The sequence below is a fragment of the Sinocyclocheilus grahami genome, unplaced genomic scaffold (assembly GCF_001515645.1).
Source record: "Sinocyclocheilus grahami isolate Dianchi unplaced genomic scaffold, SAMN03320097.WGS_v1.1 scaffold453.1, whole genome shotgun sequence".
Lineage (NCBI taxonomy): Eukaryota > Metazoa > Chordata > Actinopteri > Cypriniformes > Cyprinidae > Sinocyclocheilus > Sinocyclocheilus grahami.
In genome coordinates, this window is record NW_015505632.1 from 413857 (window position 1) to 426272 (window position 12416).

General features: G+C 34.3%; 3 protein-coding genes across 3 annotated transcripts; all 3 read left to right on the plus strand.

The window, feature by feature from the left end:
* The first annotated feature begins 1785 nt into the window (after window positions 1–1785).
* cxcl11.1 (chemokine (C-X-C motif) ligand 11, duplicate 1) lies at window positions 1786–2477 on the plus strand. The gene is made up of 4 exons (XM_016234453.1): window positions 1786–1878; window positions 1986–2112; window positions 2197–2289; window positions 2403–2477. Exons 1-4 carry the CDS (start codon window positions 1821–1823, stop codon window positions 2413–2415), a joined length of 291 nt encoding a protein of 96 aa, XP_016089939.1. The 5' UTR covers window positions 1786–1820; the 3' UTR covers window positions 2416–2477.
* Window positions 2478–4683: 2206 nt separating this feature from the next.
* Window positions 4684–5445, plus strand: LOC107552558 (C-X-C motif chemokine 10-like). The gene is made up of 4 exons (XM_016234455.1): window positions 4684–4766; window positions 4884–5007; window positions 5109–5195; window positions 5318–5445. The coding sequence occupies exons 1-4, from the start codon at window positions 4709–4711 to the stop codon at window positions 5328–5330; spliced, it is 282 nt and encodes a 93-aa protein (XP_016089941.1). The 5' UTR covers window positions 4684–4708; the 3' UTR covers window positions 5331–5445.
* Window positions 5446–10417: 4972 nt separating this feature from the next.
* Window positions 10418–11313, plus strand: LOC107552557 (C-X-C motif chemokine 11-like). Its single transcript, XM_016234454.1, has 4 exons — window positions 10418–10525; window positions 10650–10776; window positions 10889–10978; window positions 11124–11313. The coding sequence occupies exons 1-4, from the start codon at window positions 10468–10470 to the stop codon at window positions 11212–11214; spliced, it is 366 nt and encodes a 121-aa protein (XP_016089940.1). The 5' UTR covers window positions 10418–10467; the 3' UTR covers window positions 11215–11313.
* Window positions 11314–12416: the final 1103 nt, after the last annotated feature.

The following is a 12416-nucleotide window of genomic DNA, read 5'->3' on the forward strand; positions in this document are numbered from 1 at the left end:
TGATGGAACTCCGGCATATAGGGTGAATGTGTTACTGGACTCGAGACGAAGAAAGGGTCAGCTCCAGTATCTGGTGGACTGGGAGGACTATGGACCTGAGGAGCGGTCATGGGTAGCCGCCCGGGACATTCTGGATCCATCACTCATCGAGGAGTTTCATCAAGCCAGACCTGACCGCCCAGCACCGAGACCACGGGGATGTCCACGTCGAGCTCCAGGAGTTGCTCCTAGAGGGGGGGAGTTCTGTAACGCCAAAAGCCAGCAGAGGGAGCCCTCACCCGAGTACTGACCGTGCTCCACTCCCTCTGCTTCCTCTGCTTTCACTTCCTGTTTGACTCTCATATAAACTGAGACCAGTCCATGTGCTGATCGTGAAGTATTGCCAGTTTATCTGCCTTATCAAGCGTTATTCTTCATCTGTTACTGATTGATTTCCTGTGTATGATTCTGCCTGACTTCTTGACTCACGGTATTTGTACTCTGCCCCTTTTGTTCTGACGCCTGATAGGACTGATGTTTGTGTTTGGACTCATTGCCTGCCTCTCCACTATTGTCTCTGCTTCTGCCCTTGTGTACGACGAACGATCTGCTTGCTTCTCTGACTTTGACCCTCTGCCTGATTGTCGACATCTGTTTAAAGCCTTGACCTTTAATAAACTTCCACTCATGGATTCTAACCAAACTCCAGCATCTCTGTTACACCACCCCGGTAGATCCGCCACTGTGTACAGGGTGCCATTGCTTTCAATAAGAAACCTGTTACATCAAACACAGAATATCACCATGATGAAATTAGTGGTGTATCAGTAAATATTTATACAATACATAACCGTAGTCTTATGGAGTTTTATGTTGTTAAAAAGTGGGTAGGTGTAGGGATTATGGGGTTATGAAAGTATGAACATTATACACTTAATATTTTAGTGAATATGTGTATATATAATGTATACTTTTACATATGCAAAGAATTACATGCATTGTTGAGATGCCGCATAAGGAAAACAATTGAAAGCAATTAAGTACCCTTCATGTCGAAAAATGACGTTAAATGGATATCCTGAGCGTTAAACTGTGACGCCGAGGGATCCTGAATAAGTGAGGAGTTGGGAGTGAAAACGCCCTTGTCTGGTCCCCTAGAAGTCTGACATCTGCTAGATCCATATTTAATTTGTTTTTAGGTCACAGGCAAGGAAGATGAGGCAAAGCGGACCGAAGTTGCAGCACTATTACTTTAATAAACTAAACAAAATGATAATCCAAACAGAATATAATTCACAGATGGCAAACACTCATAACAGTAATAGCTAAACATAAACAGTGCCAGACCAAGCACTGAGCGAACTGAGGGTAATTTACATACGACGTAATGAACAAAACAAGAAAATTATATATCGCAATTAATTGTTTGACAGCACTAATATATATTTATTTATTTATATAGTAAAGACAATACACAATTTTAGTTTATCAAAAGCCACTTTGTTTCTTATTACAATTATTATATCGCTTATCTATTATATATTATTCTCTTATTTTTGTTTTCTATCTGATATATGTAAAACTGTGTATGTGTGCCATATAAACCTGATGAAATAAACCCAAACAAAATGATGAAAACACTGCACAGTATTTCCCAGAAACTGAATAAGATATAGAAAGAGTAACTGGAACTCAGCCAGATCTTATCCCCCACTAGAGCAGCAAACAGGGAAATCCCAGAATGTCTCTGATGTAGCATATAAATTGAAGCCAGTCCGCTCATTTATTCACATTTGGTCAGTCAAGTGGCTTAAAGTGAAGACCGTCAAGAGATTGAAACAATGAAGACTGTGGCAGCTCTACTTGTTTTTGTCAGTTTGGCCATTGTTGCTACTGAAGGTAAGATTGTTTTTGCTTTTTTTTAAACATTTCACTAACTCAGCACAATCTGTTGCTTCGTTGTTTCAGAAAAATAATTTCCGTCATTTATTTTTATTATCCTCCAGGGAAGCCCGGGATTGGAATCCAAAGATGTTTATGTCGTGGTGCTGGTCTCAAAATGGTGAGGCCAAAGCTGATAGACAAAGTTGAAATTCACCCTATTAGTCCATCCTGTGGACATCTGGAGGTTGTGTAAGTACATTATTATTTCTGATTGAATTTAAGACATTATCAATCTATGTTCTCTTTAAATAACCTGATGATGTGTCTGAACAGTGTCACACTGAAAAATGGTGAAGGTCAAAGATGCTTAAACACAGAGTCATTGTTTACCAAGAACATAATTGAGAGGATTGCAAAAAAGACCAGGTGAGTCATATCAATCACATAACAACTGATATTGAAGACCTGAGCTTCATATCTTTCATATTTAAAAAATGAATACAATGGAGTAATGTTTATTTATGTTTCTTCTTTTTTAGGAGTGCTCAGTAAAATGTGTGAAGGCTGTGGCCACTGTGGACTCGATTCTTTCATTTATTACAATAGAGTATTTTATTTATTATATTTACACATTATGTTATGAGTAGTTTAATTTATTTAAAAACAATGTGTTGGATGTTCTTCTGTTTGTTGTTAAATGTCAGATGAAAGTTTCAAATAAAATCTTGTGAAGGTTTGATAATTTTTGCATTTATGGTCTTGGTCATTGGTTCCTGAAGAAATATTAGTTATGTTACATGTCTCTGTGTGTGCAAAAAGTAAACAGGAGATGCAAAGTAAAAATGCAAATAAAGATGCAAAGTAATTGCCTGGTCAGATGCAACCAATTAATTTCCCCCCCCCCATACCATTTAACACTTAAAAACAGTATGTTATTTCCATATTAAAAATATACAATAAAAAGGCATATTTATATGACATCATCCTAAAAACCAAAGCTAGCGCAACAAGACACAATACGAAACAACAAGGGAAACTGAGTAATGGAAAATATCTCAACACCACAAATCAAGGGTGAACACGGAAATATCACATTTCTGACAATATACAGTATATGAAAATGGTACAAGAAATACCATAGTTAAGAAGGGGACAATAACAACACTGTGAATAAGTTTTCATTTGAGTCTGTAGGAGTGTGTTCACCAGTCACAGGGAAACCGCAAAAATGACCTGTCACTAAAAGAAGACAATCCAAATTTAGTACCTACAGGCTTGTTCACACAGGAAAGGGATGAATCACAGTGAAATGAAAAAATTAAAGTGTTTTAAAAAGTTCAACTTCTTTTGACTTGACACCATGTCTTAAATACACAGACAGAGCATACTGTATGTGTGAGATGTGGTCAAAGAAATTTGGCTAGGCTGTTCATTGCATAAAATGCTTAAGTAAGTCTTACAAGTTAGTCATATTTTTTTTTCTTTAAGACTGGTCATAACTTTTTTAAATCAATTAGATAAAAATTTATATTGGTCTAATTTTCAATCTGAAAACTAAGACTGATTATCCCTATAGCTAACTGCTACTGAGAAGCCATTTTACTCATAGATACATCACAATACACTCTAAAAAAATCTGTAAAAATAAGCCACAATATACTGTATATTTTGAAGGAATTTTTCCGTATTTATTTTTTACAGGTGTTTTACCAGTGTTTTGAATTTTACACCTCATTGCATTGTGTTTTGTGGTTAACAGAAATGTCTGTAAAATCAATGGATAATGTCATGTCATGTGTAATGAGCTGCCAGTACAGTTTCTTTTTCACAGTGTAGGGAAGAAAAGATAATCGCAATATTCATGTCGTGCAGATTTTAAAACACAGTCTTAGCATGATGACTATGTTTATGCAACTGCCCCCCAATCTCATGAGAAAATGTAACTAGTTTGTGTTTTGGTAAATTGGTGGCAAAATACATAAACACAAAGAATAAGAATGTAGCTTATGTGTATAAGAACCAGATTGGGTTCATATGTATTACTAAACAGCATGTCGATGAGGTAATATAAACATAAAGTTTAACAATCAGCACTATAGTGTGCCAGACATACACACACTTAACCTACATGTTCACAAAACATTGTTATTTGTATGTTGGTCTTTTGCTTCTGCATTAGAAATGCAACAGAAAATATCAAAGTAAACATTTTGCTCATGACATGAGTTTGCAAAATGTTTTTCCCCCTTCATAAGTGTGAGCTTCTTATTAAGACTCTATTCCATATAGAGGTAGTGAAAACTGATGACTGATTTCTCTGAAAACAGAAGTTGGGTTCACGTTTGACGTGATGCCACTGATTTTCATCATCACAACATTGGTCATTTCATAATCCAAAATATTGTTTTTATAATGGCAGTTTAAATATTTGAATAATTTATGCACATGGAGTTGAACACTGTTTGCTGTTGTCTGACCAAAGAGTATTATAATTAAGGATGATTGCCAGTATAATGGATGCTTTAGCACTTGTGCAGAGATTTTACATTTGATCCCTTCATTTACCTTGGGCTTCAAAGAGTGTTTGAAAGAATTTACACCAACTTCCAAAATTGCTGTAAAACTAATTATAATTCTTCCTCATTGGCCAGAATAATCTTTGCACTAAACGACACGAGACAACGTCAGGGCATTTCAAAGAAATGGGAAATCAAAACTGCTGTGCTTGTGAAATTGAAACTGGGAACTGAGTCCTCTCTGTAAATCCCTGATCTTCTGACAGCTATAAGTACTGTAGCTGAACTGGCAATAACAGTCTTTGACAATCGTCAATACTTTAAAAACTATGACGACTACAGCAGTTTTTGTTTTTCTTTCCTGTCTGCTTGCAATGGAAGTACAAGGTGAGTGTTGCCTATTAAGACCTATAATTGAATATTTGTAATATAACTGTATCTCTTAAAAATATTAGTTTTTTATCATGCTGTTCTGCAGCCTATAAAGTACAATTTTCCTTCCAGGGCAGAAGTTTTCCAAAGGCAGGTGCATCTGTGCTGACAAAGGAGTGAATGTGGTTTTACTGAAGAACATTGAGAAGGTTGAAATCATTCCTCCAAGTCCGTCTTGCGGGAAACAGGAGATTATGTAAGGACAAAAACAATGTACAGATATTTACTATTAATGATCATGCTGCTGTCTCAACCCTCTTGAACACCTTCAACTCATCTTTCCTTTTTTATTTCCAGTGTCAATCTGAAGAGCACAGAGCGGAAATGCTTGAATCCGGAGTCTAAATTCACACAGAATTTAATCAAGAGGGCTCTTGAAAAGATGTGAGTGTAACATTTTTTGTTGTTTGTTTGACCTATTGGCAATTTCTGAAATGAATAAATTATATACAAATAATATAGAATATTTAAACTAATATATAATTAACTATTTCTGATCTTTACAGGGCCCGGCAGTAGATGCTTAGTGCGAGACTGGATTAGCTGCTGTGTTATAATGCCAATGAAGAACATCCTCAGATGCTGTATGACCTCTAGCTGACAGTTTGCATACATTGCATTAGTTTGCCTAGAACACATATGCATAAACTGTAAATATTTTCTGCTTGATAATTTATACAACTGACTGTGTAGTAATTATAAATTTCAAATTATAAAATTATAAAAAGTAAACACACACGCACACACTCTCACACACACACGCACACACACACTCTCTCTCTCTCTCTCACACACACACATATAAATATATATATATATACAGTAGTAAACATTTGAAGTGGATCAAAGTCTTTCATCAAAGTTGTCCTAAAACCTAAAACCAAAATGCGTTCTTGTCTTGTCTTAGGACAACTTTGATTAACTTTTTTGATCCACTTCAAATGTTGACTACTGTATATATCATTTTGTGTATAATTTTAGTTTTATGCTCATAAAACAAATAAACACTGTTGTTGCTGTTATACAGTCCACTTATGATGTTTATTATTTCATTGTCCATCTGTGTCCACTGTGTTATCAAATAAAAGTTTTTGTCTTCCATAAATTCTAGCTCTTTGGTCTCTGTTAATTCTTCGCGCAAAAACTGTTTTAGCATAAAGGACAAGGGTGCATCTTCAAGGAATGGAAACATTGTCTAAAACTGTCTAAAGCACAAAATTGAAAATCAAAGGAGGCTATCTTGGTTCACTTGAATAAGATGACCTTGTATTTGGGACAAGAAGCCTCCTGAGGGACTTATCTCAACTGTCAGATTTTTGTACATCATGCACAAAATATTCATTCATTCATTCATTCATCACAAGTGTAAATGCATTTTGACAATTTAGTTAAAATTATTGACATACAAATCGAATAACATTATCCCAGTCAGAGTGATATGTCTGAATTACATATGAATCATAAACAGGCCAATATTTTTTAATATACTGAAGTGATTTCATAATTGCATGTAAACATGATTCTGCTCAAATGAAATAAATGAGTGTAATGAAATAATGCAATAAATGAATGAAAATAAAATAATAACTTAATGAATTCTAAAATGTAAGAATCAGAATAAGAAAGAGCTTTATTGCCAAGTGTGTTTATACACACAATACATTGGTCTTGATTACAGGAACTTCCAGTGCTGAAAAACAGTACAGACATAGCGCAGACGTACATAAATTAAGCTAATAAAATGAAATATAACACTAATAATAAAAACAATAGACTATTCTAAAGTAGATTAGAATAGATAAAAATAGACAAATGACTATAATAAAAAAGTAACTTTGAATTTTATTCAGTTCAATTCACATTTATTTGTATAGCACTTTTCCCGAAACAAATCTTTACCAAGCAGCTTCACAGAAAATTGAAGTTTCTACATTATATTTAATTAGGAGTAGCTTATCAGAGGTGACTATGTCAAGTTTATGTCCATATGTCAGAAATGTACAGTAAATATCATGCAGTTAGTTAATGACGTATTCAAACAAAAGATGAACACTATTAACAGCAATGATTATTGCAATCAAACTTATAGAAACATTTGGTAATTTTGTATGTTGGTTCATGGTTGGCATCATCTGAGGTCCTCTGAGGGGTTGGCATCATCTCTTCTCAGGTGTTTAGTCATCTCAGATCTTTTTAAGGGTTGAATCCAGACTGAAGCTTGTGTAATTCCAAGTTACCTTGGATGCCCATCCTGTGGCAGAAACAGAGAAGCAAATAGAAAAAAATTAGCACAGCGTACAAGTAAGTTGTAATATTTTGTACGTGATAGGTAAAGGAACTTAATAGGTAGCCAGTGCAGAGACTGTAAAATTGGGGTAATATGATCATATTTTCTTGACCTGGTAAGGACTCTAGCAGCTGCATTTTGGACTACCTGTAGCTTGTTTATTGAATATGCAGGACAACTACATAGCAGTGCATTACAATAGTCCAGTCTTGAGGTCATCAGAAACAGGTAACCCCGTCCGTAGCTTGGCAATGTTTCTAAGATGGAAGAATGCTGTTTTTGTAACATGGGAAATATGAATTTCAAAACAAAAGTTGCTGTCTAATATTACATCCAAATTTTTGACTGTAGAGCAAGTAACAGTATATCCGTCTAGATGGAAATTTTAATCTAATAGATTCTGTGTTATGAGATTCTTTGTCTTATCCTAATTTAATAGGAGAAAATTATTGGTCATCCAATCTTTTAAATTTTTAACACTCTATTAGCTTAGTTAATTTAGAAGTTTCATCTGGTCTTGTTGAAATATATAGTTGGTATCATCAACATAACAATGGAAACTAATCTCATATTTTCTAATAATATTGCCAAGGGGCAACATGTATATTGAAAATAGCAGAGGGCCTAAGACAGATCCTTGCGACACTCCATGCTTTACTGGTGTTAACTGATAATACCAGCATGCATAATCACTCTATTTTTAAAAATATATATGTAGCAGTTGAAGTGACATTTCCAGATTTCCCAAAAAGCTTTCTTTTTTTTCAGTTTCAGTTTTGCATTTCATCAGCATGATTGTGTTAAGTCATTAGCTTAGACTTCAACACAATGTCTGGTTAAGATCCTATATAAAGAAAAGGGTAGTGAAAACACTTGATAACATTCCAATGAAATGAGAAGTTTTGTCTAATGACCTGATTTGCAGTTTGTTTATGCATTAAACTATTTGGTATGAATTTCAACATTGGAACTCTGATTAGTCACTGAATTTCATCATTAGAAAATTTTCATAACTGAAATATTTAATAATCTGCAAATAAATGTTACTTGCTTTAAGTTAAGTATTGTACATACCATACAAATATATGACAAAACCCATTTTGACTAGAAACTTTTCCTGAAGGTTTGGTTTATTCCAGTTTATCTTCAAACTTACCTGGCTCACCAAAAAAGTCTCATTTGAAAAACACGACCCAGGAGTGCTTAGAGAAAACTATACAATAATTTATAGACAAACAACTCACACACATTACTGGCCAATATATGTCATCAGCTTTTTACCATCAAATGTAACAAATATTGTTTAGACTGACTTGAAAATAAAGAGGTAGTGAAAACAACTGACCATCTTCCACAGAAAATACACTTTTTGTCCCACATCCTTGTTTGTGGTTTCTTAATGCCTTCATAATAAATAAATGAAACACCCACAAGCACACCAGCAAAACCAAAAGATCCCAGCCACACTTTGTGATCATGGAGATGGAACATTATTATAATTTTTTTTATTTTACAGACCAAAAAGGACTGTAACAGATCTTGTGTTAAATAGGTAAAGGTAAATATTTATAAATTTGATCAACTTGCTAAAAAAAACTTTTGGCTAGCATATCACATGCGTAATGTAACTTAATTAGCAAGTACATTCAATGAAGTAAAACATTCACTGGCAAAAATGGTAATCACAAAAACTATAACATATCAGAAACAGTATTTAACATGTAAACACACACGCACACACACACACACACACACACACAAAATTACATCAGTTGACGCAGATATTTGAGTTTAAATTACACACAGTATTAAACAGATGTAAAATATATATATATATATATATTATATCAACAGAACTTTACATATAGGTTGATAAATAAATTAAATAAATTAGATTTTTTGCAATCATGCATTTATTTATGTTGTGGCAGTAGATCCACTCATTATCTTTTTAGAGTATAAGCTAAGAAGCTTTTTTATTTTTTCATTGGTTGTTATTGACTTGGCTGAACTGTGGTGTTAAAACTATAATCTTTGGGTTACTGCATTGAAAATGTTCTTTAATGATGACCAGCAGCTAATACTCTGATGCTAAGCAGGGTTGAGTCTGGTTAGGATTAGGATGGCAGACGTCTTTGGGAAAACACTGCAAGAAAAAAATCTGTAGAAAAATTGATATTATCCTAGCAGATAGGGGTGTTGGTGGTTAAGGGGTGGTTGACTATTAAGAAAGCTGATTTCAGTAAATGGTAGGACCACATTTACATCCAATTGGTAAACAGTCAAAAATTAAACAAACTTCAACTTCACAGTGTAGCTATAAACAGGAGCAGGAATCAGTCAGATTGAATGCACAGAAATGGTTGGTTGTTACTTGGGTGCCTGTCACCTTGTACTGTATTTATCTGCACAGATTTCCTTGAAACAGTGGGTCATTATCATTAAAATTATTGCAAATGATTGTGTTAATAAATAGGTTCAGTGTGCATTTTATCTATTTGTGTATTGTTACCTTAATTTATATACAACATATATACAACATATTGTAATGTGTTTAAAAACAGACAATAAAAGCCATGAAATTCAATAAATTAAAATGTTTTTAAAATATCTGAAATGTCCAATGTTTTTCAATGTTTTAGCCTAACATCTAGTAGTACTCCCGCCAAAACACAATTCCCACTATATTCCAGTCATATGCCTGAAAAAAAACATCTGTTTATAGAAGTAATTATCCCAGTCTTATATATGTTTTCCCATATTGATGACATTTGTGCATGTCAGCATTTCCAAATTTCTATAAATCACTGTTTTTATTAAAGACTTTAAAATAGAACATGCAATGCAAATTAAAAGTGTAGTGAGAACCACTAACAACTGACCTCTATTAAGCTCTATTTAAAAATAAAGAAAGTGTTGGTCTGTGTAGTTCGTGGTTTACATCACCACACTGAGATTCAGCTGTCTGCACAAGGCCACAGAACAACAACAGTACAATGTGTAGAATAGTTCAATAAACAAGGAATCATTATTGAGTGATGCACATTTTAGATAATATTTTGATTCTTAGGTTGGTATGCAGTCGTCTCCATTGTCAGATATTTTACTAGAGCACAGCAGCATTTCAATGGGGCTTGTGCAACAGTAAAAAGGTCCAGCTAAGCCCCTGGTTGTTGAAGGATTCAGCTGATTCGTTGACTCACTCATAATCACTCTTGTTTTGTACCTGAAACTGAAACCTAAAAAGAGAACTAAAACTGAGGGGAAACCCTGATCCTACAGTATTTAAATGAACTCCTGAAGTCCTTCAGTCATAATCTCACTGACCCAGACATAACACAAGCACAGTTCAACGAGAGCAAGAAGACAATGAAGACTATTGCAGCTTTTGTTCTTCTCGCCTACCTGATCGCTGTAGGGGTGAAAGGTGAGTTTGAGCTCTGAGAATCGCAGATCAAGAGCATTCAGCATATCTTCAGAATGTACATTTGCTTATGGTAATATTTTGCAGTTAATAGATTCTAATGAAATATATGACATTTCTCTTCCAGGACAGGACAGGTCTTCAAAGGGCAGGTGCCTCTGTGCAGACAAAGCTGCAAACATGGTTTTAGTGAAGAACATTGAGAAGGTTGAAATCATCCCTCCAAGTCCATCTTGCCGCAAACATGAGATTATGTAAGCACAGCCTACATTTGTATACAATCATTTATTTTCATTTTCAATGAATTTGTCAACTGTAAAACAAACCCAAGTAAGATTCAGCTCATTGCTTTTTATTCTTTCATAGTGTCACTCTGAAGAATGGTGCAGGACGGAAGTGCATGAATCCAGAGTCAAAATTCACTCAAAATGTCATCATAAAGGCTCTTGAAAAGAGGTGAGAATAGTATATTTAATCATGCTTCACATATATATTCAATGCAAAGATGTAGATTTGTGTGGCACAGAGTAATTAAAAAAAGACTTAATTGATTGATTAATGGGAAATGAAACTAAATTTAACCTATTTCTGATCTTCACAGGAGCCAGCAGACAGCACCACACAGTACAACTGCCTCTGTGCCACTGAAGAACACCATAACATCATCATCAGCACCAACATCCTTCAAATGACTTCATATGTATTCATATTCTGCCTCATAAGTTGGAGTTCAATTTAGAAAAAAAAACTTTAAAACTAAAAATATTTCCCGTCTAAGCTGATTAAATTATTTTTTCTCTAACCACTTGGTTGTTTTCACAAATGTATTTTCATAAGACCACTGAACAATGTGTCATATGTACAGTCTTTTTATAATATGCTGATTATATTTTCATTATCCACAAAGATGTGTCAAATAAAGCTTTTCTATCTATAAATGATGTCTCCTGACCTCTTTCAGAGTAGTTCTTGCATTCTGACATTCTGAGTGTAAATTAATATGACACTCCAGCCCTCTATGAACACCTTGGCAATTGAAATCGCCATTGGCTAGTACATTTTACAGTTTACTCGCCAGACTGATAAATAAATAAATAAATATATATATACATATATATATATGTTTGTTTGTAAAATGGCACAGTTTTATAAATATCTGAAAGTACACTCTTAACATCAGTCAGTCAAGCATTATAATATGATAATCAATATTATTTAATGATAGAACTTTAGTAATTAGAATTCAAACTTGATAACCATGTATGAATGCATATTAGTCATTTTAACTGAACTTCGGACTGGTGGTGGTGCTTTTTTGGTCAATCAGTGTTTCTGTAAAAAAAATTACAAATTGGGGAAAAACTAACAAAAATACTGATAAGATAATAATAATACGAATTCTACTAATAAGAACGATATAAAATGCACCAAGGATTAATGAGCTACTGGATTCATGAATATTAATCAGGTTGTGTGCGTTCGCTCGAACTGATTTGCTGAAATCAAAACAGGGACGATAATAGGTGAGCACCAGCCAATGAGATTGCCGTTTGCGCATTAGTTCCGCCTACTACCGGAGAAAGCGGTAGTTCTTAAAAGCTGAAGAATTCCAAAAGAACTCCGTTATTTTTACAGCAAAATACAACGAAGAATATCGTTTACATGTAGCGCGCAAACTACTTCAGTCTGTGTGCATTGAATTTATTTAATACACGAGTTTCACAAACTTATACTTAGCCTCCAACTCACACACTGGCGAGTAAAATCTGAGAATTTATTAGCAATTGGCTAATATTAGACATCATTTAGTCACCCAGAGTGAAGATTTAGTCGCATATGTGAGTGATTTACTCGCAATGTAGAGGGTTGTCACTCCAATAAGCAATAGTCTCAT

What these genes read in the sequence shown, in the direction of transcription:
- cxcl11.1 (XM_016234453.1), top strand. Translation starts at nt 1,821, where the DNA reads ATGAAGACTGTGGCAGCTCTACTTGTTTTTGTCAGTTTGGCCATTGTT. An exon ending in GGCCATTGTTGCTACTGAAG is followed by an intron (nt 1,879 to 1,985) that starts GTAAGATTGTTT and finishes ATTATCCTCCAG; the next exon opens with GGAAGCCCGGGATTGGAATC. An exon ending in TGTGGACATCTGGAGGTTGT is followed by an intron (nt 2,113 to 2,196) that starts GTAAGTACATTA and finishes GTGTCTGAACAG; the next exon opens with TGTCACACTGAAAAATGGTG.
- LOC107552558 (XM_016234455.1), top strand. Translation starts at nt 4,709, where the DNA reads ATGACGACTACAGCAGTTTTTGTTTTTCTTTCCTGTCTGCTTGCAATG. An exon ending in GCTTGCAATGGAAGTACAAG is followed by an intron (nt 4,767 to 4,883) that starts GTGAGTGTTGCC and finishes TTTTCCTTCCAG; the next exon opens with GGCAGAAGTTTTCCAAAGGC. An exon ending in TGCGGGAAACAGGAGATTAT is followed by an intron (nt 5,008 to 5,108) that starts GTAAGGACAAAA and finishes TTTTATTTCCAG; the next exon opens with TGTCAATCTGAAGAGCACAG.
- LOC107552557 (XM_016234454.1), top strand. Translation starts at nt 10,468, where the DNA reads ATGAAGACTATTGCAGCTTTTGTTCTTCTCGCCTACCTGATCGCTGTA. An exon ending in GATCGCTGTAGGGGTGAAAG is followed by an intron (nt 10,526 to 10,649) that starts GTGAGTTTGAGC and finishes TTTCTCTTCCAG; the next exon opens with GACAGGACAGGTCTTCAAAG. An exon ending in ATAAAGGCTCTTGAAAAGAG is followed by an intron (nt 10,979 to 11,123) that starts GTGAGAATAGTA and finishes TGATCTTCACAG; the next exon opens with GAGCCAGCAGACAGCACCAC.